This window comes from Pipra filicauda, unplaced genomic scaffold, assembly GCF_003945595.2.
Source record: "Pipra filicauda isolate LSUMZ 115617 unplaced genomic scaffold, ASM394559v2 scaffold264_size1072897_pilon, whole genome shotgun sequence".
In the NCBI taxonomy this organism is placed as follows: Eukaryota; Metazoa; Chordata; class Aves; order Passeriformes; family Pipridae; genus Pipra; species Pipra filicauda.
This window is the reverse complement of record NW_024104381.1, coordinates 96,979-118,083: the sequence shown is the minus strand read 5'-3', so window position 1 is coordinate 118,083 and position 21,105 is coordinate 96,979. Positions and strand designations below refer to the sequence as shown.

The 21,105-nt window shown below is 53.1% G+C and overlaps 3 protein-coding genes across 7 annotated transcripts in view; 1 reads left to right on the top strand and 2 right to left on the bottom strand.

The window, feature by feature from the left end:
• The window catches only part of CNTN2 (contactin 2), a 29,695-nt gene extending 26,555 nt beyond the window's left edge, over positions 1-3,140 (top strand). Inside the window, exons 21-23 of the mRNA XM_027747017.2 lie at positions 202-314; positions 398-566; positions 1,300-3,140. Of these exons, the coding sequence (XP_027602818.1) occupies positions 202-314; positions 398-566; positions 1,300-1,403 (386 nt within the window). The 3' untranslated portion in view covers positions 1,404-3,140. The remainder of the gene's footprint in view (positions 1-201; positions 315-397; positions 567-1,299) is intronic.
• Positions 3,141-6,548: 3,408 nt separating this feature from the next.
• On the bottom strand, positions 6,549-8,248 carry TMEM81 (transmembrane protein 81). Of its 2 annotated transcripts, none has more exons than XM_027746999.2 (2): positions 8,175-8,248; positions 6,549-7,384 (listed from the first exon to the last, which is right to left on the bottom strand). In XM_027746999.2, exon 2 carries the CDS (start codon positions 7,368-7,370, stop codon positions 6,564-6,566), a length of 807 nt encoding a protein of 268 aa, XP_027602800.2. In that variant the 5' UTR covers positions 7,371-7,384; positions 8,175-8,248; the 3' UTR covers positions 6,549-6,563. The 2 variants fall into 2 exon arrangements, with proteins under 2 accessions (XP_027602800.2, XP_039238224.1); XM_039382290.1 differs by lacking the exon at positions 8,175-8,248 and adding an exon at positions 8,122-8,146.
• Positions 8,249-8,832: 584 nt separating this feature from the next.
• RBBP5 (RB binding protein 5, histone lysine methyltransferase complex subunit) lies at positions 8,833-20,179 on the bottom strand. Of its 4 annotated transcripts, none has more exons than XM_027746996.2 (14): positions 20,042-20,179; positions 19,383-19,408; positions 19,095-19,267; positions 17,858-17,998; positions 17,154-17,316; positions 16,201-16,310; positions 15,943-16,062; positions 15,341-15,494; positions 15,163-15,234; positions 14,199-14,316; positions 13,494-13,563; positions 13,152-13,381; positions 11,936-12,130; positions 8,833-10,515 (listed from the first exon to the last, which is right to left on the bottom strand). In XM_027746996.2, the coding sequence occupies exons 1-14, from the start codon at positions 20,058-20,060 to the stop codon at positions 10,490-10,492; spliced, it is 1,617 nt and encodes a 538-aa protein (XP_027602797.1). In that variant the 5' UTR covers positions 20,061-20,179; the 3' UTR covers positions 8,833-10,489. The 4 variants fall into 4 exon arrangements, with proteins under 4 accessions (XP_027602797.1, XP_027602799.1, XP_027602796.1 ...); XM_027746998.2 differs by having other exon boundaries at positions 12,053-12,130; XM_027746995.2 differs by having other exon boundaries at positions 8,833-10,518; positions 20,042-20,178.
• Between the last annotated feature and the right edge of the window lie 926 nt (positions 20,180-21,105).

Genomic DNA, 21,105 nt, shown 5'->3' with positions numbered 1-21,105 from the left:
GTGTATCCCTCACCCTAAAGCTGTGTATCCCTCACCTGAGCTCTGTGTATCCCTCACCTGAGCTCTGTGCTCAGGCTCACCTTTGGTGGCCTTTAAACCCTCCCCGGGGGTGACACCAGCCCTGCTCACGGAGCCTCAGGAGGTGGCTGTAACCAGCACAACCCAGATCACTGAACCCCTGTCTTGCTTTGCATCCCTCAGCACCGAAAAGGCCACCTGGCAACATCTCCTGGACTTTCTCTGGCTCCACAGTCACCATCAAGTGGGACCCGGTGGTGGCGAGGGCGGACGAGTCGGCGGTGACGGGGTACAAGGTACGGGCAGGACGGAGCTGGGCTGCCCTCAGGGGGGACTGACCCCCAGGAAAACACAACCTCACAGTTCCCTCTCCCGACAGATGCTCTACAGGCAGGATTCCCACTCTGCCCCCACCCTGTACCTGGCCAGCAAGAGCCGGATCGACATCCCCATCCCCGAGGACTTCACCCACGCCTTCGTGCAGATCCGGGTCACGGGGCCGGGGGGGGACGGGACCCCTGCAGAAGTTCACATCCTCCGGAACAGTGGTAGGTCTGTTCCTCTGCCCTTCACAAGGTGCTTCCCAGGAGCTCAGAGAGAGAGGAGAGGAGTCACCTGCAGCTCCCCTGCCCGTCCTTCCCACCGCTGTGCCGGGACAAAGGGTGACCCAGTCCCACCTCCTCCCCCACCTGACCCCACAGCACGGTGTAACCATCAATGCCAGGCTGTAACCATCAATGCCAGGGTGTTTTTAAATCCCACTCCCCCTTCCAGGGACACGGGAGAACATCCTACCCTGGTATTTTAGGTTGAGATTCTGGAATCGGGCTTTTCTGGAAATGGCCTTTGGTTCCCTTGTGCTGTTCACTCAAAAGAACTCCTGGCACATCGCTCTCCATCCCCCCACCAAACCTCTCCCCCAGCTCTGACGACCTTTCACTCCAGCCTGAACCCACCTTATATATTTGCAGCTAAAGCCCTCGAGACCCCCCAGTCCCCCAACTCACCCAGAGTTCAAAACTAAGAAGTAAGTTCTTTGCTAAGAGTGAAATCCCGACTGTTTGTGACCCACCCTGACTCTGGGCCCCCCCAGCAGGTTCCCTTGGTCCGGGGGGTGAGCACTCAGACCCCATCTCCAGATTCTTCTTCCAACACACGAGTGTTCCTGGGAGGTTCCTCAGTGACAAACAGGAGCACACAGAGCCCCCCAGCCAACACCTCGAGTGCCCCGCTGTCTGTGCCACCAGGCAGCTGCTCCTTCCCTGTCCCTCTCTTTTCCAGGGACCAGTATGATGGTGGAAGACTCGGGGACGAGGCCCCAGGCTGTGGTGATCACCACCAACTCCCTGCTCATGGTGGCCCTGATCAGCTCCCTGGAGCTCTGACCGAGGCCGGACGCGGGACTCGGGACGTGATTCCCCCCGATCCAGGCGGGAAAACCACAACCCTCGGCTGCTGCAACTCCCACTTTGTACCAGAGCAGCACCACAGGGAGAGGATTTGACAGAGGAGGAGAAGGAGGAGGAAAGAAACAGCTTTTTTTTTTGGTTTGGAGGAACGTGGGGTTTCCTACGAGAGACGCGGCCCTTTGACCGATGAAACTTTTTTAAAGGGACGAGGAAAGGAAGAATTCCCTGGGAATTCTGCAGCCAACTGCCCCCTCCCCACACGGCACCCAGTAGGTTTTCTGCCTTATGAAGCCATGTATGAGATAACCAGACTGCTAAATTGGACTTTTTTTTTTTTTTTTTAACTCTGTACAGTGAATTGGTTTTGGGGGGGGACAGGGAGGATGGACGGGGACTGAGAGTTCAGTGAGCAGCACGTTCCACACCATCTCTGAGGAGTTATGGGACAGGATTTACTCTTTCTTCCCCATAACATGAGCCAAATTCTGCAGCAACCAGCCCAAGGAGCTAAAGCCAGGGGAGGATTGATCTCTGCCCCAGCCTGGGGTTTGTCTCAGCTGCTCTGAGGTGCAACTTCAATGTTCCCCATATCCCACGGGTTTTTGGGGTGGTGTCGTGACCCTGTTTGCTTCTTTCCTTCCTGTCTGGGGGAAAAAGGGAAAAGGAGATAGTTTTCTAGGAAAAAAAAAAAAAAAGTAGCTCTGCCTAAAAATGGAGGTGTCAGTAAATCCCAGTTCAATAGAGGGGCTTAAAGGAGGAGGGAAAAGTGTATTCCATGATTGAAACAAGAACTGGAGACTTGAGGAAGCCACCACTGGGACAGTGAGGAGGATCTGGGCTCAGATTCCTCTCCCTGCACACAGAGTTCAAACAGCCCAAATGTCAGGCTCAGCCTGGGGCTGCAGGACTGACATCCAGCCCAGAGGTTGGTCTGGCTTTCAGGCTCAACAGCTGCTGCCCAGCCCAAAGCACAGGGATGCTGAGGGGAAAAGATGGAATGCACCACTCCCTGAACGGGCTGGGAATAATGGTCCTGTTGAAATCTCTGCCTCCCAGTAAAGCAGTCGACCAAAGTTAATGAGGGTTGATTCCTGTTGCTGCTGGGTTGATCCCAAGGGTGCTTTTAGGGGCCTCTCCCTCCCTCCTTCCCAAAGGACAACACTCCCAGCCCCCAGAATTACCTGGCAAAGGGCTGCAGCTGCAGGACTGAGCCCTGCCAAGGCCCTGACACAGTTTCCACGTTAAATGCCAATTCCTTGCCCTTTTAAACCATTTTAAACTGCTGTGTCCTAAGTCTTGGGGAGCATTTGAGAGATTACAGGCTGCCCAGGGACTGCCCTGGAGTCAGAATCCCTGGAAATGTCCAAAAAACATGTGGATGTGGCACTCGGGAATGGAGTTTAGTGCTGATCACTGGACTTGAGGATCTTAGAAGGTCTTTTCCAACCTTAATGATTCCATGATTCCACAAACCCCCTGGTCTCCCAGAGTGATGCCTGTTGTGTATATCCAGAGTAACCCATCCCAGTTATTCCCCAGCCCTGGAAGCAAAGAGGGAAAAGCCCAGGTGGGTTCCCAGGGTGGGATGAGCAGCTCTGGGATGAGGGGAGGAGGCTCCCTGTGTTTAGCAAACAACAGGAGTGTTTTAACAACCAGGCAAAGAAAAATAAACGTAATGGAAATGTGGTAACACCTCGAGCCCACCTGCACAAAGCAAGGAAACCTCTCTTTTTCTATGAAAAATAATAGCTGGAATAAAGTGGGAAGAGCAGCCAAAGGCTCCTGCTGGCACAGGGCAGGATGAGGGAGGAACTGTCGTTCCCAGGCCCCTCTGCAGCTCTCCAGGAATTCCCCAACTCCAGTCTGGGGGAATCCTCCAAAGCTGTGGAGCCAGAAGAGGCAGTGGCAGGTTATGGAACTGCAGGGAAATCCCGGGAAACCCCCGAGGGAAGGACAGGAGGGAGGGACAGCGAAGGGTTCCCACTGGAGGATGAGAAAGGCCAAGTTCAGGGCCGGGTGGTGGCAGGAAAATCCCTCTGCAGACCCCACAGCTCGGGGTTTGCACAGGTACAAGTCAAATTAAGACCAAGAGCGGCTTGTTTGGGGCAGTTCTGGTGCTGGTGATTTATCAGAGGGGGTAAGTGAGGCACAGAAAAGGAGGGAAGAAGGAAAGGGGAAAAGGAAAAAAGGGAAAAAGAGAAAAAGAGAAAGGAAAAAGAGAAAAAGAGAAAAGGAAAAAGGAGAAGGAAGAAGAAAAAGGGAAAAAAGGGAAAGGAAAAAGGAAAAGGGGAAAGAAAAAGGAGAAAAAGGGAAAGGAAAAAGGAAAAGGAAAACAAAAAAGGAAAAGGGAAAAGAAAAAAGGGAAAAAGGGAAAGGAAAAAGGAAAAGGAAAGGGAAAAGGAGCTGCAGAGACTCCTCTCCTCACTCGTGTCATGAGCTCAGGGATTTCTGCTGCCCAGGGCTCTGCCAGGGCAGGGGCAGCATCATTACAGATCCCAGCAGGGAGCAGCCAGGACTGGGATGAATCCCTGCCCAAGAACCCTCATTAAACGGGCTGCACTCGGCAGAAATCAGGGAGACAAATGGGTCCGGGCTGACAAACAGGCAGGAGCTGCTGGGAACAGCCCGGGGAGAGAACACCCCACGTCCTGCCCTGCAGGGGAACCTTCCCAGCCTGCTGGCTTGGGCTGGGGGGTGGAGAGAACCTGCAGAGGAGAAGCAGAAAGGAGAGGGAAAGGGGGGACAAGAATACTTATCCCAGAGCTTTATCCCAGCAGATCGTGGAGCTGCTGCAGGAACAGGGGCCACAATTAAAGGAGGAGTCCATTAATTAATGGAGGAGTCCCATTAATCAATGGAGGAGTCCCCCAGCCTGGCCCAAAAGCAGCTCGGGGGGGTTGTTTCCTTTGCTGCAGAGTTACACCAAGGCAGTCACTCAGCTATTCCAGGAGCTCCCAGCGATTCCCGGCGCTGCCAAGGCCTCCTGTTATCAGCTCCCCCTCCCGTTATCAGCTCCCCCTCCCCAGGTGCCGAAGCCAGCAGCGGCTCCGCTCCCTCCCTCTCCCAGTCTGGCTGCAGCAGCTCAGCACTAATTGCTTCCCGACGAGTCTGTTCCACACAAACTCCTCCAGCTGGGAACCGGCAGCACCAAAGGTCTGCACGGAGCCCCCTCCTCCGGGGGAGGGTGAAGGGCTCAGTTCCCAACTCACGGCACAAAGAGACACCTTTTTTTTTTTTTCCTTCCTGCAACTCATCCACTTGTGGTGCCTGAGGAAACCCCCCATCTCTCAGGAAGAGCTGGGAAGAGAAGCAGGGATGGGGAGATGCTGTTGGAAAGGTTCCTGCTTCAGCTGCTTGCACTGACCTTCCTGCACCTCCAACCTCTCCTGGTCCCTTTTTCCCTCCCTCCCTCCCCTCCAGCCCCCACAGACCTGTTTAGTTAAACACCCCCCAACACACTTAATCAAAAAGCACCCCAGGAAAGTGCCATTAAGAGGCCCAGTCCCCTCCTTGCTGACAGCTGGAGCCACACTGTCCATCCCAGCCTTCCATCTCAAATTAAGCATTAAAATTATATATATTAATCTTCCCTGCTCGGGGCATCTGGGTCCCCTCAGGAAGAAAAAAAAAAAAAAAAAGAGAGACATAATAAAAAGATGAAAAAGGAGCCTTTTGGCTCCCAGTCTGACCTCCTCAGCTGAGCAGGGGGAAATGGGCTCTGCTGGAGCTTTCATGTCGTTCTGGCCAGGTTTTTTAAAATCACAGCTGCCCCCAGGATGCAGAGTCCCCAATTTCCATCACAAAGAGCAGAGAAGGTCCCCAGATGGGGCAGCTCCTGGTTGATTTTAAGCATCAGCTCCCAGCCCTCTCCCCCGTGGTGGGTCACTCCCAATTTGCCCATTTTCTTCGTGTTCAGAAGGCAAAAAGAGCTCTGGAAACCAGGGGTGGGAAGTGCCTATTTCAGTTTTCACTGGCAAATAAAAGTGTTTCCCTCCATTTAAAGCATTTTTGTGTCGCTCTGTTAAGAAGAAAAACTAATTGTAATGTTTCCATCTTTAATATCAGGGCTCTATGGTTATTTTCCCTGGAATTGAGTGTGCTTTGGATTCCTGTAATTCACAGGGAAAAAAGGAAACAGAGAATAAATAGAGTTGTTTACTGGAAAATAAGAAAATAAAAAGGGAAGGAACTTCGTAGGTCCCTGATTGTGCTTCCAAGGGGGAAGAAACACCCCTGCAGAGCTGCTGCTTCCTGCTGTTCTCCACCAGGAAAGATCCACAGACCCACTGAACTCTTCCCTTCCTCCCCCTTGGAGCGTTTCAGGGCTGAGCTCAGCTCTGAGTCAGGACTAAAAACACCCCCAGTCAGGTTCCTGAGCTGAAGGTCTGTCTGTGCTCCTGCTCTGCTGCTCAGCCCTCAGAGGGAACAGGGCACACTCCAACCAGCCCTGAGGACACCTGGAGTTTTCCAGGCTCCAGGGGAAGGAGATGTGTCTCCAGGGAAGGAGGCAGTGCTGGTCCATCCCTCGTCCCCACAGCCACTGTGCCCAAACCCTTGGAGCTGGGGAAAGGACTCAGCCAGCCAGGAAATCTGCTCTTGCTGGAGGAACATCCCCCACCAACCCCTGAGCTGTGGCAGCTCCACCCCATGGAGCTCTCAGCAAGCAGGAGAAATTTGGGGAATAAGGGTGGCAGGTCAAATAAAACCCCCAAAGACCTCGAGGTAAAACAGAGACCCATCAGAGGAGCACAGTTGTGAGCTGGTAGCTGTTTGCTGTGGCTCAGTGTCCTCCAAATCCTGCCTGGATCATTCCAGAACTCCACTGGAGGCAAAGTGCCTCGTGCCACCCGTCTGCACTGCTCCAGTGAGACTCAGGCTCTGCTCTAAACCCCTGCACTAACTCAGCACCAAAGGGCAAGGAAATATTCCAGAATAAATTTGTGTCAGCCGGAAAATAAAGCACAAATATCACATAAAACACCCATGGAATCACTGGAATCTCCCGAGTCAGAAGGGACCCACGAGGATCACCAAAGTCCAGCCGTGGCCCTACAGAGACCACCCCAAGAACCACGCCCCGAGTTCCCCCTTAACACCAATCAAGAGACAGATACAAACAACTGCAGGAATCTCCCTTCATTTCTCTGCTCCTCTCCTTCTCCAAAGCCTCTGGCAGCAGCAGAGCAGGAGGCTGAGCAGGATGGCCCCCAGCACTCCGCTGCCAATTCCCAGCACAGCTTCGTAGAACTCCTCCTGCTCCCAGAAGCGCTCCCGCCCTTCCCGGCTGCCGTTCCCCGCGCTCCCCTCCTTCAGGCTCCCCTCCAGCTTCTGCTCCCAGGTCGGGGACTGCTGGAAGCTGAGCCCCACCAGGTCTCCAGGGATGACCCTGAGGCCAAAGTAGACCCTCTTGATGGGCTTGGAGGTGCCCCGGAGCCGCACGTCGCACCGGTAGGTCCCGGCGTGCGCCTCCCGCGCGGGGGAGAAGCTCAAGGCGGGGCTGGAGTTCCTCAGGGGCTCGAACAGGAGGTCGTTGGTGGTGATGAGGCCCCGGGCCAGCTCCCAGGTGTAGCTGTAGCTGTGGTTGCCCGGCCTGGGGGCATCGGGGGCCAGGCAGGGCAGCTGGAGGGGCTGCCCCGTGGGCACGGTGAGGTGCCGGAGCCCGCACAGGAAGGTGCCCAGGCAGTAGGAGCTGACCAGGGAGCAGTTCCTCCTCTCCCCGGCCGGGGTCACCTCACACAGCTCCTCCACCTTCAGGCCTGGCCCGCAGGTGACGCTGCAGGGTGTGGAGTTCACAGCAATCCTGGCCACCGACGTCCTGAGCTTCTCCAGGATCTCCTCCGAGATCTCGCCCGGGACGGGCACCTCGCCCGGGGACACCATGGCCAGGACACACAGGGCACTCAGCACCAGCCCGGGGACGTGGCTCTGCTCCAAGGGCTTCATGGCAGCTCCTCAACCTGAATTCAGCAGCCAAAACACCCCCCAGAAGCATCCTCTGTGAATCTTCACACTCAGTGTTTCTGAAATCCCACCAGCACCATCTTCAATCCTTCCACTAGGGAAGATCCTTCCACTAAGAGATCCTTCCACCAGGGGAGATCCTTCCACTAAGAGATCCTTCCACCAGGGAAGATCCTTCCACTAAGAGATCCTTCCACCAGGGAAAATCCTTCCACTAAGAGATCCTTCCACCAGGGAAAATCCTTCCACTAAGAGATCCTTCCACCAGGGGAGATCCTTCCACTAAGAGATCCTTCCACCAGGGGAGATCCTTCCCCTAGGAGAGATCCCTCCACCAGGAGAGATCCTTCCCCTAGGAGAGATCCCTCCACCAGGAGAGATCCTGCCAGGCTGGAAGCACAGCACTGCCAAAAGAGACCCAGCAACCCATTCCTGTGCCCCCCAGAATGTGAGTCAGGAATCCCAGTTCCTTCAGCAGGGCAGGAATGTTCCCATCCAGCACATTCCAGCAATTTGGGTGTATTTGATAGCTGAGAGGAGATGATGTTCTCCCTTCTCTGCAAGACTTTCTGTGCCTTTTCAGGCAAATTTCCACTGTAAAGAAGCTCCACTTTAATTTTCCCACCAAGCTACAGGATGACAGAGGTGATTACTGCAGGAATCTTTAAACTAATGCTGTGGAGCACGAGGAAACCCCAGTTCCTCGTGCAGGACCTGTCCAGTTCTGACCTACCCACACATCCCCCAGCCTAAAGCACTCCCCCAGTTCAAACCCAGCATTCCAACCTCCAGACACTCTGATCCACCGAAATCCAAGGCAGTCTGGGCAGGGGTTTGCCTCTGGTGACACCCAGATCCACTGCCAGGGGAGCAGAGCTGATGTCACAGCCCCAAACATTCCGAGGAGGAACAAAGGGAAGGCAAAGCAAATCCTCTGGGATGAGGATCCAAAAGCACCACGTGAGGCTCTGGACACCCCCCATCAGAGGGGTGTCCCCTGCTCTGTCACAGCCACCACTCCAAAGGGATCTGAGCCCAAAATCCTCACGTTCCTCTAAGGCAGAGGCCACTCCCACCCTGCCTGGAGAGGAGATATCCCAGTGGGATTCACCTGGAGCTCGGCCATCCCAAAGGAACAATGCACTGCTTCATCACAAACCCCACAGTTCCTGGGTTTCATGGGGTCATTCCCAGTTTTCTGGGCCACAGAACCTTGACCAAGGATCATCCCCACCCTCACCAACCCACCCACGGGCTGCCCACGTTGGGATTGCCAAGCCCTTCCCCATAAATCCACACATTTCTCTTCCTGATGCCCTTGAACTTAAAATGAGGAATTCTGGGGAGCTGCATTTTCCACACCCAATGTCCCTGGAGGTGCCCTGCTCACCCAGCTCTCCCCTCTGGGCTGTGGGATTCCCAAATATCACCACGACCCTCGAGATTTTAGGAAATGAAAAGGTACCTCTTTATTTACAAACACCAACCTGACACCTTGTTCTACCACCAAGCCAGCACCTGACAAATACTGTACAAAGCTCCAGAGACCAGAAAATAAAATTATAGAGCTGACAGGAAAAAAATAAACCCAGGACATTTACACTGTACAGAGAAGCTTTACCAGCCTGGAAAGCTCAGTCTGGGGCAAATCAAATGCTTCAAACCACGAGCTGTGCATTTTTAAAGCTTGGGGGGGGGGTCAGGCACACCAAACACTGGTGGATTTGACACATCAGAGTCATCCCACGAGCAGAAAAGAACGAAGAAAACTAATATTGTACTCGTTGGTGACAAATTCCATTAAATGAAGCAAAATGTACCAAAGCTGGAAATGAAAATGACAGTTTTTAAAAAGCTTCTGAATCAAAATGTCTCCCCCTCATCCCCAGGCAGCCACTGCACATTTCTGGCTGCAAATGAATCAATCTCTTTGTGACTCCCTGGTTTTAATGTCTGCAGGACACTCTGATACTTTAAATAATCATGATAATCCCAATAATTACACTGGGGAAAAACTGAAAGTGTTGCATAGGAGCTATAAAAGTCTGTGAAAGGAGGGTCCTTAGGAAGGAAAACTTCCTTTTACCAGGATGTTGGTGGAGTACAAGAGGTTCAGGCTGTGGGTGTTGACAGAGAAAGTGCCTCTTCCCATTCCTCCAAGGAAAATATTCCAACTGTCCTTAAGGAATAAAAGGTTAGAGCATGGCTGGAATGAGCTGTCAGCATCCACCTTTCTTCCATTTTTAACCCAGAAGTGGGGAAAAAAAAAAGAAAACCCCTTTGAAAAAGCCCTGTTTCAGTTGAGAGAAATCCTGGTTCTGTTTTTAACCCTCTCCCAGTCCCCAGCAGTGAAGGAGGAACCCAGTTATTTCTGGCAGGGCACCTCCCAGGGAAGGGAATAAAAACACTTGCAAGGACAGACAGAACCTGCCAACACAGCTTTTGGTATCACAGGCTGGGAGAAAACACATCAACTGAATATTTTATGGAGAGCTCCTTTCACTTGCTCCTTCTCCCACCAGCAGAGTCTCAAAAATATCCACCCAGTGAAGGCTCAGCCTTTGCAGACTCCAGAGGTGTCCTGGCTCTTCTCATCCATGTCCCTCCACTGGAGATGCCCCAAAGCCTGGCCCAGGAGCAGCAGCAGCAGCACGAAGGTCAGCAGGGAGCACTGAGCTCCTGGGAATGCTGGGCAGGAATAACAGGACTCCAAAGGAGAATTCCCAGCAAGGAAAGGGCAGTTTGCAGGATACACAGTCACATCAGGAGTAAAAACACACACTGGGGGTGTTCCTCAGTCCAGGAATGAAGAAAAGGATTTAGACAAAGGCTGGGGAGCTCTGGAGTGGCAGGGGGGGACAGCAGGGTTTGTCACCACCAGGACAGTCCAACGAGTCCCTCTCCAATGGCACGACCTGAGCCAACATCCCCCACTGATCCACGGAGAGCAGCCTCTTCCAGAGCCATTCCTGCCCACAGTCACTCCCTGGATCCAGGAGCAGTCAGTGCTGGCTCTGCCAGGCCCTCTGACTGAGCATTCCAGCCATTTCCACATTGGGGTGCCAACAGAGGAAAGAGTACAGGAGGGTAAAGGAGGGTCTTCACAACAATTCTGAGATTGCACCACCTGCTAAAGAGATCAGAGACAGGGGGAAAATAAGTGACCAGCCCCACACAGGGGTTACCAGAAAACAGAGAGCACCAAACATGGCAGCTTTGCCAGAAAAAAAAATGAAGGAGAACGAGGTTTTCTAGATAAAGCAACTCTTTCCTGAATGATCCCTGTCATCCTCTGACACTGCTGGATGTCCCTTCCCGAGCTGGGAATTCAGAAGAGTCACCCCCTGCCAGTGGATCTGCCACCAGCAGCTCCTCAGCCCCTCCCAAGGCTGCCCTGGGCTGTTTAACTCCTGCATTTTGCAGTGAAAAGGGATCAAATGGAAGCCCAGGAAACATCCCCCACGTTTTTCCAGGTTTCTTTTATCCCGTTTTCATCCCTTTTATCCCATTCCCTGTTACAGCACATCATCATCAGAACCAGTACAAGCAACAGTGAGGAGCTGAGCAGGAAGGACAAGGAGCAGGGTGGGCAGCATAGGACCAGCAGTGAGGGAAGGAAAGGGGGGAATCAATCACTTCTGGACACTCTAAAAATCCACAGCAGCAGCTGCTGAGTTCAAGGAAATGCAAAATTTGATGTATCAATTCCACTGTGCCTTTGAAGCTGCTCGTATTTCAACCCTGAGCTCTTCATTAAAATCTAAAAATAAATGGATTCCACGTCGCTGGAGCCAAACTTGTGCCTTCTGTGCTGGGCTTGGATGAGCTTTTCCCAGAAAAGAGGCAAATGAGACCAGGGGAAACACTTGAGTGCCTCTCAGACTCAGTCTGGGCCCCAACAAAGGCGACTGCAACTGTCCTGCTTTAGCACACAACCAACAAAATAGAACCAAAAAGCAAAAAAGGGGGGAAAACCCCCCCAACCCTGTCCTGACCTACAGCAACTGTGCCTTCTGCAGTTTAAATGAGGCTGCTGTACAGCTTGGATCAGAAAATTCAGCTCCTGGGCTTTGTCTCAGGGTCCATTTATCAAACAGACCATCAGTGATGCTCCTTTCCCTCCTTCCTTGTGGCATTTCTCTGTTCCCTGTCCCTCTGCCTGGCACTGGTGGCACAAAGTGCCAACTGCAGCTTCAGAACCCTCCACCAGTTACATTTCTCCCCCTAAACCAACCCAAACCACGTCATTCCTGTTTATGCAAGAGCTGATGGAAGTTATTGAAGAGACCAAATGATTTTTTATCCTCTGGAAACTTCCCCTGAACCCCTCCTAAAGCTCTTCCTACCCGAGGCATCGTTTTCCCCCCGAATCCTGACAGCAGTTCCACTTCACCCCAAGGTCCAATTTTGCCTCTCCTTGACAGCAGCCAAACACTGAGTGAGCAAAGTGCCATTTGAGGGGGAGCTAAAAACACCTCTAAGGACTGAGGGGGCTGCACAAAGCAAGGCCACCAAGCAAGCCAGGGGTGCTGAGGTTGGTTCCTTACCTGTCAAGGGCTGTCCCAGCTCCGCCTGCACTTTACCCTTCGCTGCTCCTTCCAGAGGTAAAGCACCTCTGTCCCCTTTGTAGAGTTTCGGTTTAAATGGAGAATCTTTGTCTTTACCTTTTGATCCTTTAGGCCTGCCTGCTTGCTTCTTCTTGGATTTACCATCTCCCTTCACGCCCAGCAGCGGGTGGACTTCTGGGAGGGGGAAAAAAACCGGGATTCCGGGGTGAGTTATCCCTCGAGATGGGTCAGCGCGCAAAGAGCGGGGAAATTTGGGGGGGTGGGTTCTAAAGGGGCTCCAGGAGAGCTGGAGAGGGGCTTTGGATGAGGGCATGGAGGGAAAGACAAGGGGGAATGGCTTCCCACTGAAGGCAGGGTGAGATGGGATGTTGGGAAGGAATTCCTCCCTGGGAGGGTGGGGAGGGGCTGGGGTGGATTTCCAAAGGATGCCCCAGCCCTGGGAGTGGCCAAGGCCAGGCTGGACAGGGCTTGGAGCAACCTGGGACAGTGGAAGGTGTCCCTGCCTGTGGGAGGGGGTGGGAGGATGGCCCTGGGAGTAAGGTCCCTTCCCACCCAAACCACTCTGGGAGGCCACAGGGCTTGAGGGCCCAGTGGAAGGTGTCCCTGCCTGTGGCAGGGGGTGGGATGGGATGGGATGGGCTTTAAGGTCCCTTCCCACCCAAACCACTCTGGGATTCCACAATCCATGAGTCAGGCCCAGGAACTCCTGAGCCAGGGGAGCTGAACACGGGGCTGGGTGTGGAGGGATCTTTAAGGGCCCTTCCCACCCAAACCAGTCCTTCCCATACCCTGGAGGGATTTCAAGGATGTGGATGTGGCTCTTGGGGACGTGGGTCAGTGGTGGCCCTGGCAGTGCTGGACTCCAACACTGAGGTCTTTTCCAACCTAAATGATTCCATGATCCCACAATTTCATTCTATACATTAAAATCACACAAGATCACCCAAAATCAAGGCTCCTTTAGGTCCACAGTCCCTTAACAACCCAGGAACTGCACAAATTAGATCCTGCAGTTCCAGGATTCCTAACTCATCCCAAACTTGCAGAGTTCCTGGCTGTTAATAACTGTTGTAAGAAAACACTTCAAAGGAAGGAGAAATTTAAGGCAAGATCTGTGAAACTTCTGCTCTCCAGACCCAGCTAAACCCCCTCAAGATGCAGAACAGGCACTAAAACCAGGGCAGCCCCCACACACCATCGTTAGGGACTCCTTGGAGTTCAATGTTGGTGGTTTTGGGCTTCTTCTTTGGTGCCTGGGGGCCATCAGAGGAGGATTGTCTCTTCTTCTCAGAGCCCAGCCCCTCGTCAGTCAGGGAGCTCTGCACAGCATCTGGGGGGGGGCCATAGGGGTTCTCCTCTGGATCTTCCACCTCAGGAGCGATGGGTAAGTACAGCAGGGCCTTGGAGTCCTCCAGCTCCTCATCACTGGGAAGGGAAAACAGCTGCTGTCAGTTAAAAATGGCATTATTGTGTTATTCCACAGGGGAATGTCAGTGCTGTGTTTTGTACCCAGGCTGGAAACAAGATACTCTGTCACCTGCTACAGAAGGCAGCAATGGGGTCCACACTTGTCACATCCACCTCTTCATCCTCTGCAGCATCAGCACCTGAGAACCAGGGGAAAAAAAACACAAATTAAAGAGAGGAAAGAAAAGACCAAATTACTCAGAAAGAATTGGACTGGCTGTGCTTAAATGTCTAAGCATGGAAAAGTGGGAATTGAAACAGAAAACAAATCTAAGGTACTTCCTCTGAAATTCAAGCAGAAAACAAACCTGAAGTATTTCCTCTTAACTTTAATTAAAGCACAAAACAACCCTAAAGTGTTTCCTCTTAAAACCATCAGGTTTTTATTTTATTTTCCTGTGTTCTAACACGGACCTATCGCTGTGACCCACCAGCAGCAGAGAGAGAAGTTAAAACCTTCAAATTGTTCTCACTAAAGTGGTTCTTAAATCTGATTAAATTAAAGTGATGCTTAATTCCCACAGGCTAATTTTAGAGTGAACACAGAAACTGCTAAACAACAATTAATTTAAATATGAGAAGTGCTGCAAAGGCTGGGGGTGAGGAGAGCAGGGTAGTGTGCTGGGAATAATCCTTATTTCCATTCCTTTCACATTCCATGATCTCTTCCACGACTTTTGGGCACCACCAAGTGGTGGCTGTGCTGACACAGATTCCATGGGCCACCCAGGCAGGATAAGGAGTATTTTCTCCCCAGGGAGAGTTGGAGCAGTACCTGTCTGCTCTGGTTCACTCTTATCTTCATCTTCAATGTCAAACTCTGACTCCCTCTCCTCGTATTCCACGTTCTCATCCAGCTCTTTGAAGTCAGGAGCAAAGGCACTCCAGTTTTCCTAAGGCACAAATCCAGAGTGGGTTTTACTCACCCAGAGGAAGAGCAGCTGCAAGGGAGGATTCCTGCAATCCCAACCAAATACCCTGGAGGGATTTCAAGGATGTGGATGTGGCTCTTGGGGATGTGGGTCAGTGGTGGCCCTGGCAGTGCTGGACTCCAACACTGAGGTCTTTTCCAACCTCAGTGATTCCATGATCCCACAATTTCATTCTATACATTAAAATCACACAAGATCACCCAAAATCAAGGCTCCTTTAGGTCCACAGTCCCTTAACAAATCAGGAACTGAACAAATTAGACCCTGCTGAAAATCCCACATTGTAACACTCCTTAAACATTGCAATGTACATCCCAAACCAAGGCTGAATGTTCCCATTTAGCCACTTGGATCACTCACTCAGACCTCCTGTACTTAAAGAACACACCCAGGAGGAGACCATTCCCAAGGAAAATGTCCCTGGGATGATATTTAAGGCTTAATGCAAAGCTCAGCTGAAGTTTGAGGACCTTCCTCCCACTCAATAAGGTTGCAAACATGCCAAGTGAGGCAGCTGAGCCCCAAAAACCTGTGGAAATGGGATTTAATGAAGGATTTCAACACCACAACAATCGAGACTATAAGGATGGAGAGCACTGGGGAACCAGGGAATGGTTTGGGTTGGAAGGGACCTTAAAGCTCATCCCATCCCACCCCCTGCCGTGGGCAGGGACACCTTCCACTGTCCCAGGTTGCTCCAAACCCCGTCCAACCTGGCCTGGGACACTTCCAGGGATGGGGCAGCCACAGCTTCTCTGGGCAACCTGTGCCAGGGCCTGATGCCAAGGGAAGGATGCAAACACTCACCACTTGGTTCTGAGCCCATATTGACACCACCCCACTGGAAATGGAAGCGATGATGGGTCGCACGGGATGCCACTGGGTTTATTGGGAAGAGAGGAGAGGAGAAACTTCATTTAAGTTTTCATTTTAGAAGAGCTCAGTTTGCAAAGCAACCAGAAACATTTAACAGCAGTTTTCTTACTGCTACATCCAGGAGCAGCTCTCCTCTGGTGCCGTGGAGGATCTTCACCAGGTTCCCAATGCTCTTCTCCCAGATGTACAGGGCGTGCTGCCGTGCTGATCCTGCCACGATGTATTCCCCATCCCCAGAGAAACAGCACTTCTTCCAGGGTGTCCTGGGAGCACAGGGAGCAGCACAGGTTCAACCACAGCCCAGGGCAGAGTAATGGGGAAGGGGGGTTGATCTCCTGGCTGAGATCTTACGCACTCCCATCCTCAAAAAATATTTAGGCTTCAAGTTGTGCCAGGCGGGTTTGAAAGGAGAATATCTGTCCTTGCACAGAGTGAGAGACTGAACCACCCTTCAGGCAGAGAGTGGTGGGCTCTGAGCACACAGTCACCTGTTCACAGATTCATAGAATATCCTGAGTGGGAAGGGACCCACAAGGATCAAGAGTCCAACTCCTGGTCCCACACAACCCCCCAATCCCACCCCGTCCCTGAGAGCGTTGTCCAGGCGCTCCTCGAGCTCTGGCAGGTTTGGGGCTGTGACCACTGCCCTGGGGAGCCTGCTCAGTGCCCCACCACCCAGTGGGGCTGAGGAGCCACCCCAGAGCCTCCCACCTGTTCACCAGATCCTGCAGTTTCTGCATGGGCTCGGGCTCCCCGTCCCTGCCACACGTCAGGATCTCCCGGCCGTCGTACACCCGGATGATCCGGTCGGCCGTGTTGATCAGGAAGCAGCTGGAGAGGGAGGAGGGCACAGGGCATTAAAAGACTAAGGGAACACAAAGAATTATGGGGGGGGGTTCTGAAGACCTCGTGTGCTCCGCCAACCCCCCCTAGAGCATTCCAGCACTGCAGGACAGTGCAGGGACTCACCTGCCCTTCCGAGCGAACTCGATGGATTTGATCGCTGTGGTGTTGCTGGTCCCAGTGGTCACTCTGAAGGAAGCAACAAGATCCTGAGTGTCTGTTTTTAAGACCAAGATCTGAAGATCAAGCAGACAGAGAGCAATCAGTGTCTTCATTGGAGCTCATTTCCCTCTTGGTGCCTTTCCCATCAGTCCCTGACGCTGCCAACAGAACCCTCAGCAACCCACAGCTGGATCCTGTGGGTTCTGCCACTGCAGAACCTCCTGGGACAGTTCTGGGACAAAACACTGCTTTATTTACACTGGAAAAGGATCCAACAGCAGCACAAAGGCCTAACTCAGAAAGGATCACAGAATAATTGAGGCTGGAAAATCCCTCGAGGATCTCTGAGTCCAACCTGTGTCCGATTCCCACCTTGTTCCCCAGCCCAGAGCACTGAGGGCCACATCCAAGCCTTCCCTGGACACCTCCCTGGGCAGCCCCTTCCAAGGCCTGACCACCCTTTCCATGGAGAAATTCCTCCTGGTGTCCAACCTGATCCTCCCCTGGCACAGCTGGAGGCTGTTCCCTCTCCTCCTGTCCCTTGTTCCCTGGGAGCAGAGCCCGACCCCCCCCGGCTCCCCCCTCCTGTCAGGGGGTTTATAGCCCAGAGATCTTCAAAGACAAATGTGGTGCTTCATTCAGATCACATCAATAATTCCAGAGACATTCAGGGAGCTTTGCTTGGACATTAAAACAAAGAAAACAACCCAGAAACATTCAGCAGCCTGACAAAGCCAGGAAGGATTGGAAGCTCCCTGTTGGAGCCTCCCCTTGCCCTTGGCATTCCCAGTGTAAATGTGTTCCCTGCTGGAGCCTCCCCTTGCCCTTGGCATTCCCAGTGTAAATGTGTTCCCTGCTGGAGCCTCACCTTGCCCTTGGCATTCCCAGTGTAAATGTGTTCCCTGCTGGAGCCTCACCTTGCCCTTGGCATTCCCAGTGTAAATGTATTCCCCTCTCCTGTCAAAGGAGGCCACCACGTTGAGATCAGAGTCATCATCCACGGGCAGGACCACGTGTTTGGAGTCTGACAGTGTGAGCATCACTGGGGCTGACTTCATGGGGCACACCAGCACCCTGTTCCTGCAAAGCAGAGCAGGAAGAGTTGGTAGTTCCTCCTCTGGAAAGGGATTTCCACATTTAGAAGTAAAAAAAAAAAAAAAATCCCAATCTATATCAAGAAATACAAAATATCCCTGCATTTTTATTACAGAATATGCCTGCATTTTTATTATCTTGTCTTTGTTACTTCAACAGGCAAAATGACATTAAGCTTGTGCCTTACTTTCATTTCCTTTCTTTCTCTGCAAGTTCCTCCAAGTCTGTGCCGTGACTTCTAAACTCAGTGAGACATTTCTACACATTCCCAAGAATCATTCCCTTGTTTCCTGCCATCCTGATACTTCCATAATGAACACAGTGATACTTCCATGATAAACAGAACTGATATTTCCATAACAACCAGAGCTGTTATTTTCATAATAAACAGAGCTGATATTCTGTAACAAACAGAGCCACAAAAAAACCCCAGGCAGTTCCTAATCCCAAACCAACCCACTAAAATCGTGGATTTGCATAGAGTTTAACCAATTCTGGATTCCAGCCCTTGTCCCAGAGCACTTACTGGTCCCGGGGGTGGTACTGGACCTTGAGGATGGGCGAGGGGAAGCGGAACCTCTGGTCACAGTCCCCTGACAGCACATCCCACTGGGACACGATGTTGTCGGTGGAGGCACTGACCAGTTTGTGCCCATCCCGGCTCCAGCTGCAGCAGGGGGAGAGGCAGGGCCAGTTAAAGTCGCTCCTCAGAGCTTAAAACACACCCACAGTTTAAATTTAGCAGCTTCACGGGTAAAGCTGAGAGCTGAGAAAACAACCTGGCAGGTAAATATAAATGCACTTCCAAACGCTCCCAAAGGGAAATGTCCTGAAGTGCCCCAGGGAGTCCCACAGGGGCTGGGATTGCAGCCCCCAGCACACCCAGGGGGTCAGGGGGCTCCAGAGCAGCTGGTGCTCAGCAAACACAGGCAAAATCTAACAAAAATCATGGAATCACACAATGGTTTGGGTGAAAGGCCATCTTGAAGTCCCACCCCCTGCCATGGGCAGGGACAACTTCCACTAGCCCAGGTTGCCCCAACCTGGCCTTGGGCACTTCCAAGGATGGGGCAGCCACAGCTTTTCTGGGAAATCCATTCCAGCCCCCCACCACCCTCCAGGGAAAAATTCTTTCCCAATATGCCATCTAACCCTGCCCTCTGTCAACATGAAGCCATTCCCCCTTGCCCTGTCCCCCCACCCCTTGTCCAAACCCTCTCCAGCTCTCCTGGAGCCCCTTTGCATCCCACGCTGCACACGTCGGCACAGACAACCCACTTGGGAACATCACACTCTTCCTCTGCAAGAAATCCCTCCCCTCTCAGGCCATCCTGGAGCCTTCCCTGACAGCCTGACCTCCCCATCCCAGCTCTCCTCCCTCCCCCGGAGCAGCAGGCAAGGCTGGAATTCCCGGGAAGGTGGGATTTCCTGACCAGAGGGAGCACAAGGGGTGGATGTGGGAGGGGATTCCCTGATTCCCTGACCAGAGGGAGCACACTGGGTGGATGTGGGAGGGGATTCTCTGACCAGAGGGAGCACACTGGATGTGGGAGGGGATTCTCTGACCAGAGGGAGTGGGAGGGGATTCCCTGACCAGAGGGAGCACAGGGGGTGGATGTGGGAGGGGATTCTCTGACCAGAGGGAGCACACTGGGTGGATGTGGGAGGGGATCTGACCAGAGGGAGCACACTGGGTGGATGTGGGAGGGGATTCTCTGACCAGAGGGAGCACACTGGGTGGATGTGGGAGGGGATTCTCTGACCAGAGGGAGCACACTGGGTGGATGTGGGCGCTGATGATCTTGGCGATGCCCCTGGTGAGGAAGTCCCAGATGACGATCCTGCCGTCGTTGCAGCCCACGGCGAGCAGGGTGCCCCAGCGGTTGAAGGTGCAGGTCAGGGCCATGCTGATGCAGTCCAGGGTCCCGTCCGCCTCCTGCGGGGGGGCAGAGCAGGGCCGGGGGCGGGTCAGGCCGCGCCGCCGCCCCCACGGGCCGCTCGCAGCGAGCGCCGGGCCGGGGGTGGCCCCGGGGGCGGGGGGGGCGCGTTACCTCGGGGTAGTTCTGGCCGAAGGATTCTGGGGGGGAGCGAAAACGCAGCCGGTGAGGGAGGGAGGGAGGGAGAGAGGGAGCGAGGGAGGCGGTTCTGCAGCCCCCGGCACGCCCCGCTCAGCGCCGGTGGCTCCAAACCCGCCCGCGGGTGGAGCCGCTCCCACCGCCCCCCAGCCCCGGAGCCCCCCGAGCTCAGCCCGCTCCCGCCGACCCCCAGCCCCGCTCCCAGCTCCCGGTGCCGCCGAGCCCCGGCTCCAAACCCTCCTGCGGACGGAGCAGGGACCGCCCGGTCCCACCCCCCGGTCCTGCCCAGCCCCGCAGTTCCCGGACCCCCGGCCCCGCTCCCGGCCCTGTCAGCTCCAGTCCTGACCCGGTCCCGCAGATCTCCAGCCCGTATCCGGCCGCTCCCCGGTCCTATTATCCCCCGGTCCAACCCCGCTGCTCCCGGTCCCGCCGACTCCCATTCCCAGCCCCATTCCCATTCCCAGCCCCAGTCCCAGTCCCGCCGCTCCCGATCCCATTGCCCCCTCCTTTCCCGTTCCCGTCCCCATTCCCGCCCCCGTTCCCGGTCCCACTCCCAGCCCCATTCCCGCCCCCGTTCCCGGTCCCACTCCCAGCCCCGTTCCCGCCCCCGTCCCCATCCCCGTTCCCGTCCCCACCGAGCAGTTCCAGGTTCATGTCGCCGCCGTCCCGCTCCCTCCGCTCCCGTCGCCGAAGGACCCCTCTGGGGGCCTACCCCGCTCCGCGCCCCCCGCCTGACGAGGGCCCGGTGCCCTCCCCGGCCCCGCCGCGCTGCCGGTGCCGCTCGGCCCGGCTCCCCGCTCCCGGCCCGGCGGCCCCGCGCGCTCCCAGCCCGGCCCTGCTCGCTCCGGGCGCGGCGGCGGCGCCGGGAATGGCGCCGGGATCAGGCAGCGCCGCGGGCAGCCCGGGGCACCGCGAGGAGGGGCCGGGCGGGCGCCGCGGCCGCGCACGAAGGTTCCGGGGCGGGCGGGAGGAACCGCGGCAGCGCCGGAGCGCCTTTAACGGGGGACAAGGAATGTAAAATAAAAAACTGTAAAATGAAATATTATTAAAATATATAAAATAAAAATATATACACGAAAATAAATTAAAATAAAGATATATAAACTAAGCTAAGCTAAAATATGTAAAATAAAATAATATAAACTAAATTAAAATAAAATATGTAAACTAAACTAGAACAAAATCAAATAAAAAAATATAAACCAAACTAAACCAAAATAAACTAAAATAAAAATATAAAACAAAAATAAACTAAAATAAAAAATAAAACCAAAATAAACTAAAATAAAAATACATAAAACAAACTAAACCAAAATAAACTAAAATAAAAATATAAAACCAAAATAAAGTAAAATAAAAATATATAAAACAAACTAAAATAAAACAAAAATATAGTAAAATAAAAATGTAAAAAGTAAAATTTTAAAAATTAACTAAGATTAAATTTAAAATTAAAAAATATAATTCTTTTTTAAAAAAACAACAAAGTAAAAATGATAAAATTAAAAGTTAAAATAAACAATTAGAAAAGACTAAAAAAATAAAAATTTAAATAAAATAAAAAATAAAATAAGAAAAAAAAGTTTTTTAAGACCTGTGGGAGTTTGGAGCAGATAAATCATGGAATGCTGGAATGGTTTGGGTGGGAAGGGACCTCAAAGCCCATCCAGTCCCACCCCCTGCCATGGGCAGGGACACC

Bases quoted from the DNA above. Each gene is read 5' to 3' on its own strand.
- TMEM81 (XM_027746999.2), bottom strand. From the start codon at position 7,370: ATGAAGCCCTTGGAGCAGAGCCACGTCCCCGGGCTGGTGCTGAGTGCC.
- RBBP5 (XM_027746995.2), bottom strand. The intron at 19,268-19,382 runs GTAACGCGCCCC...GCCCCCCCGCAG, and splicing joins TCGGCCAGAACTACCCCGAG to GAGGCGGACGGGACCCTGGA. The intron at 14,317-15,162 runs GTGAGTGTTTGC...TTTGTGCCTTAG, and splicing joins TATGGGCTCAGAACCAAGTG to GAAAACTGGAGTGCCTTTGC.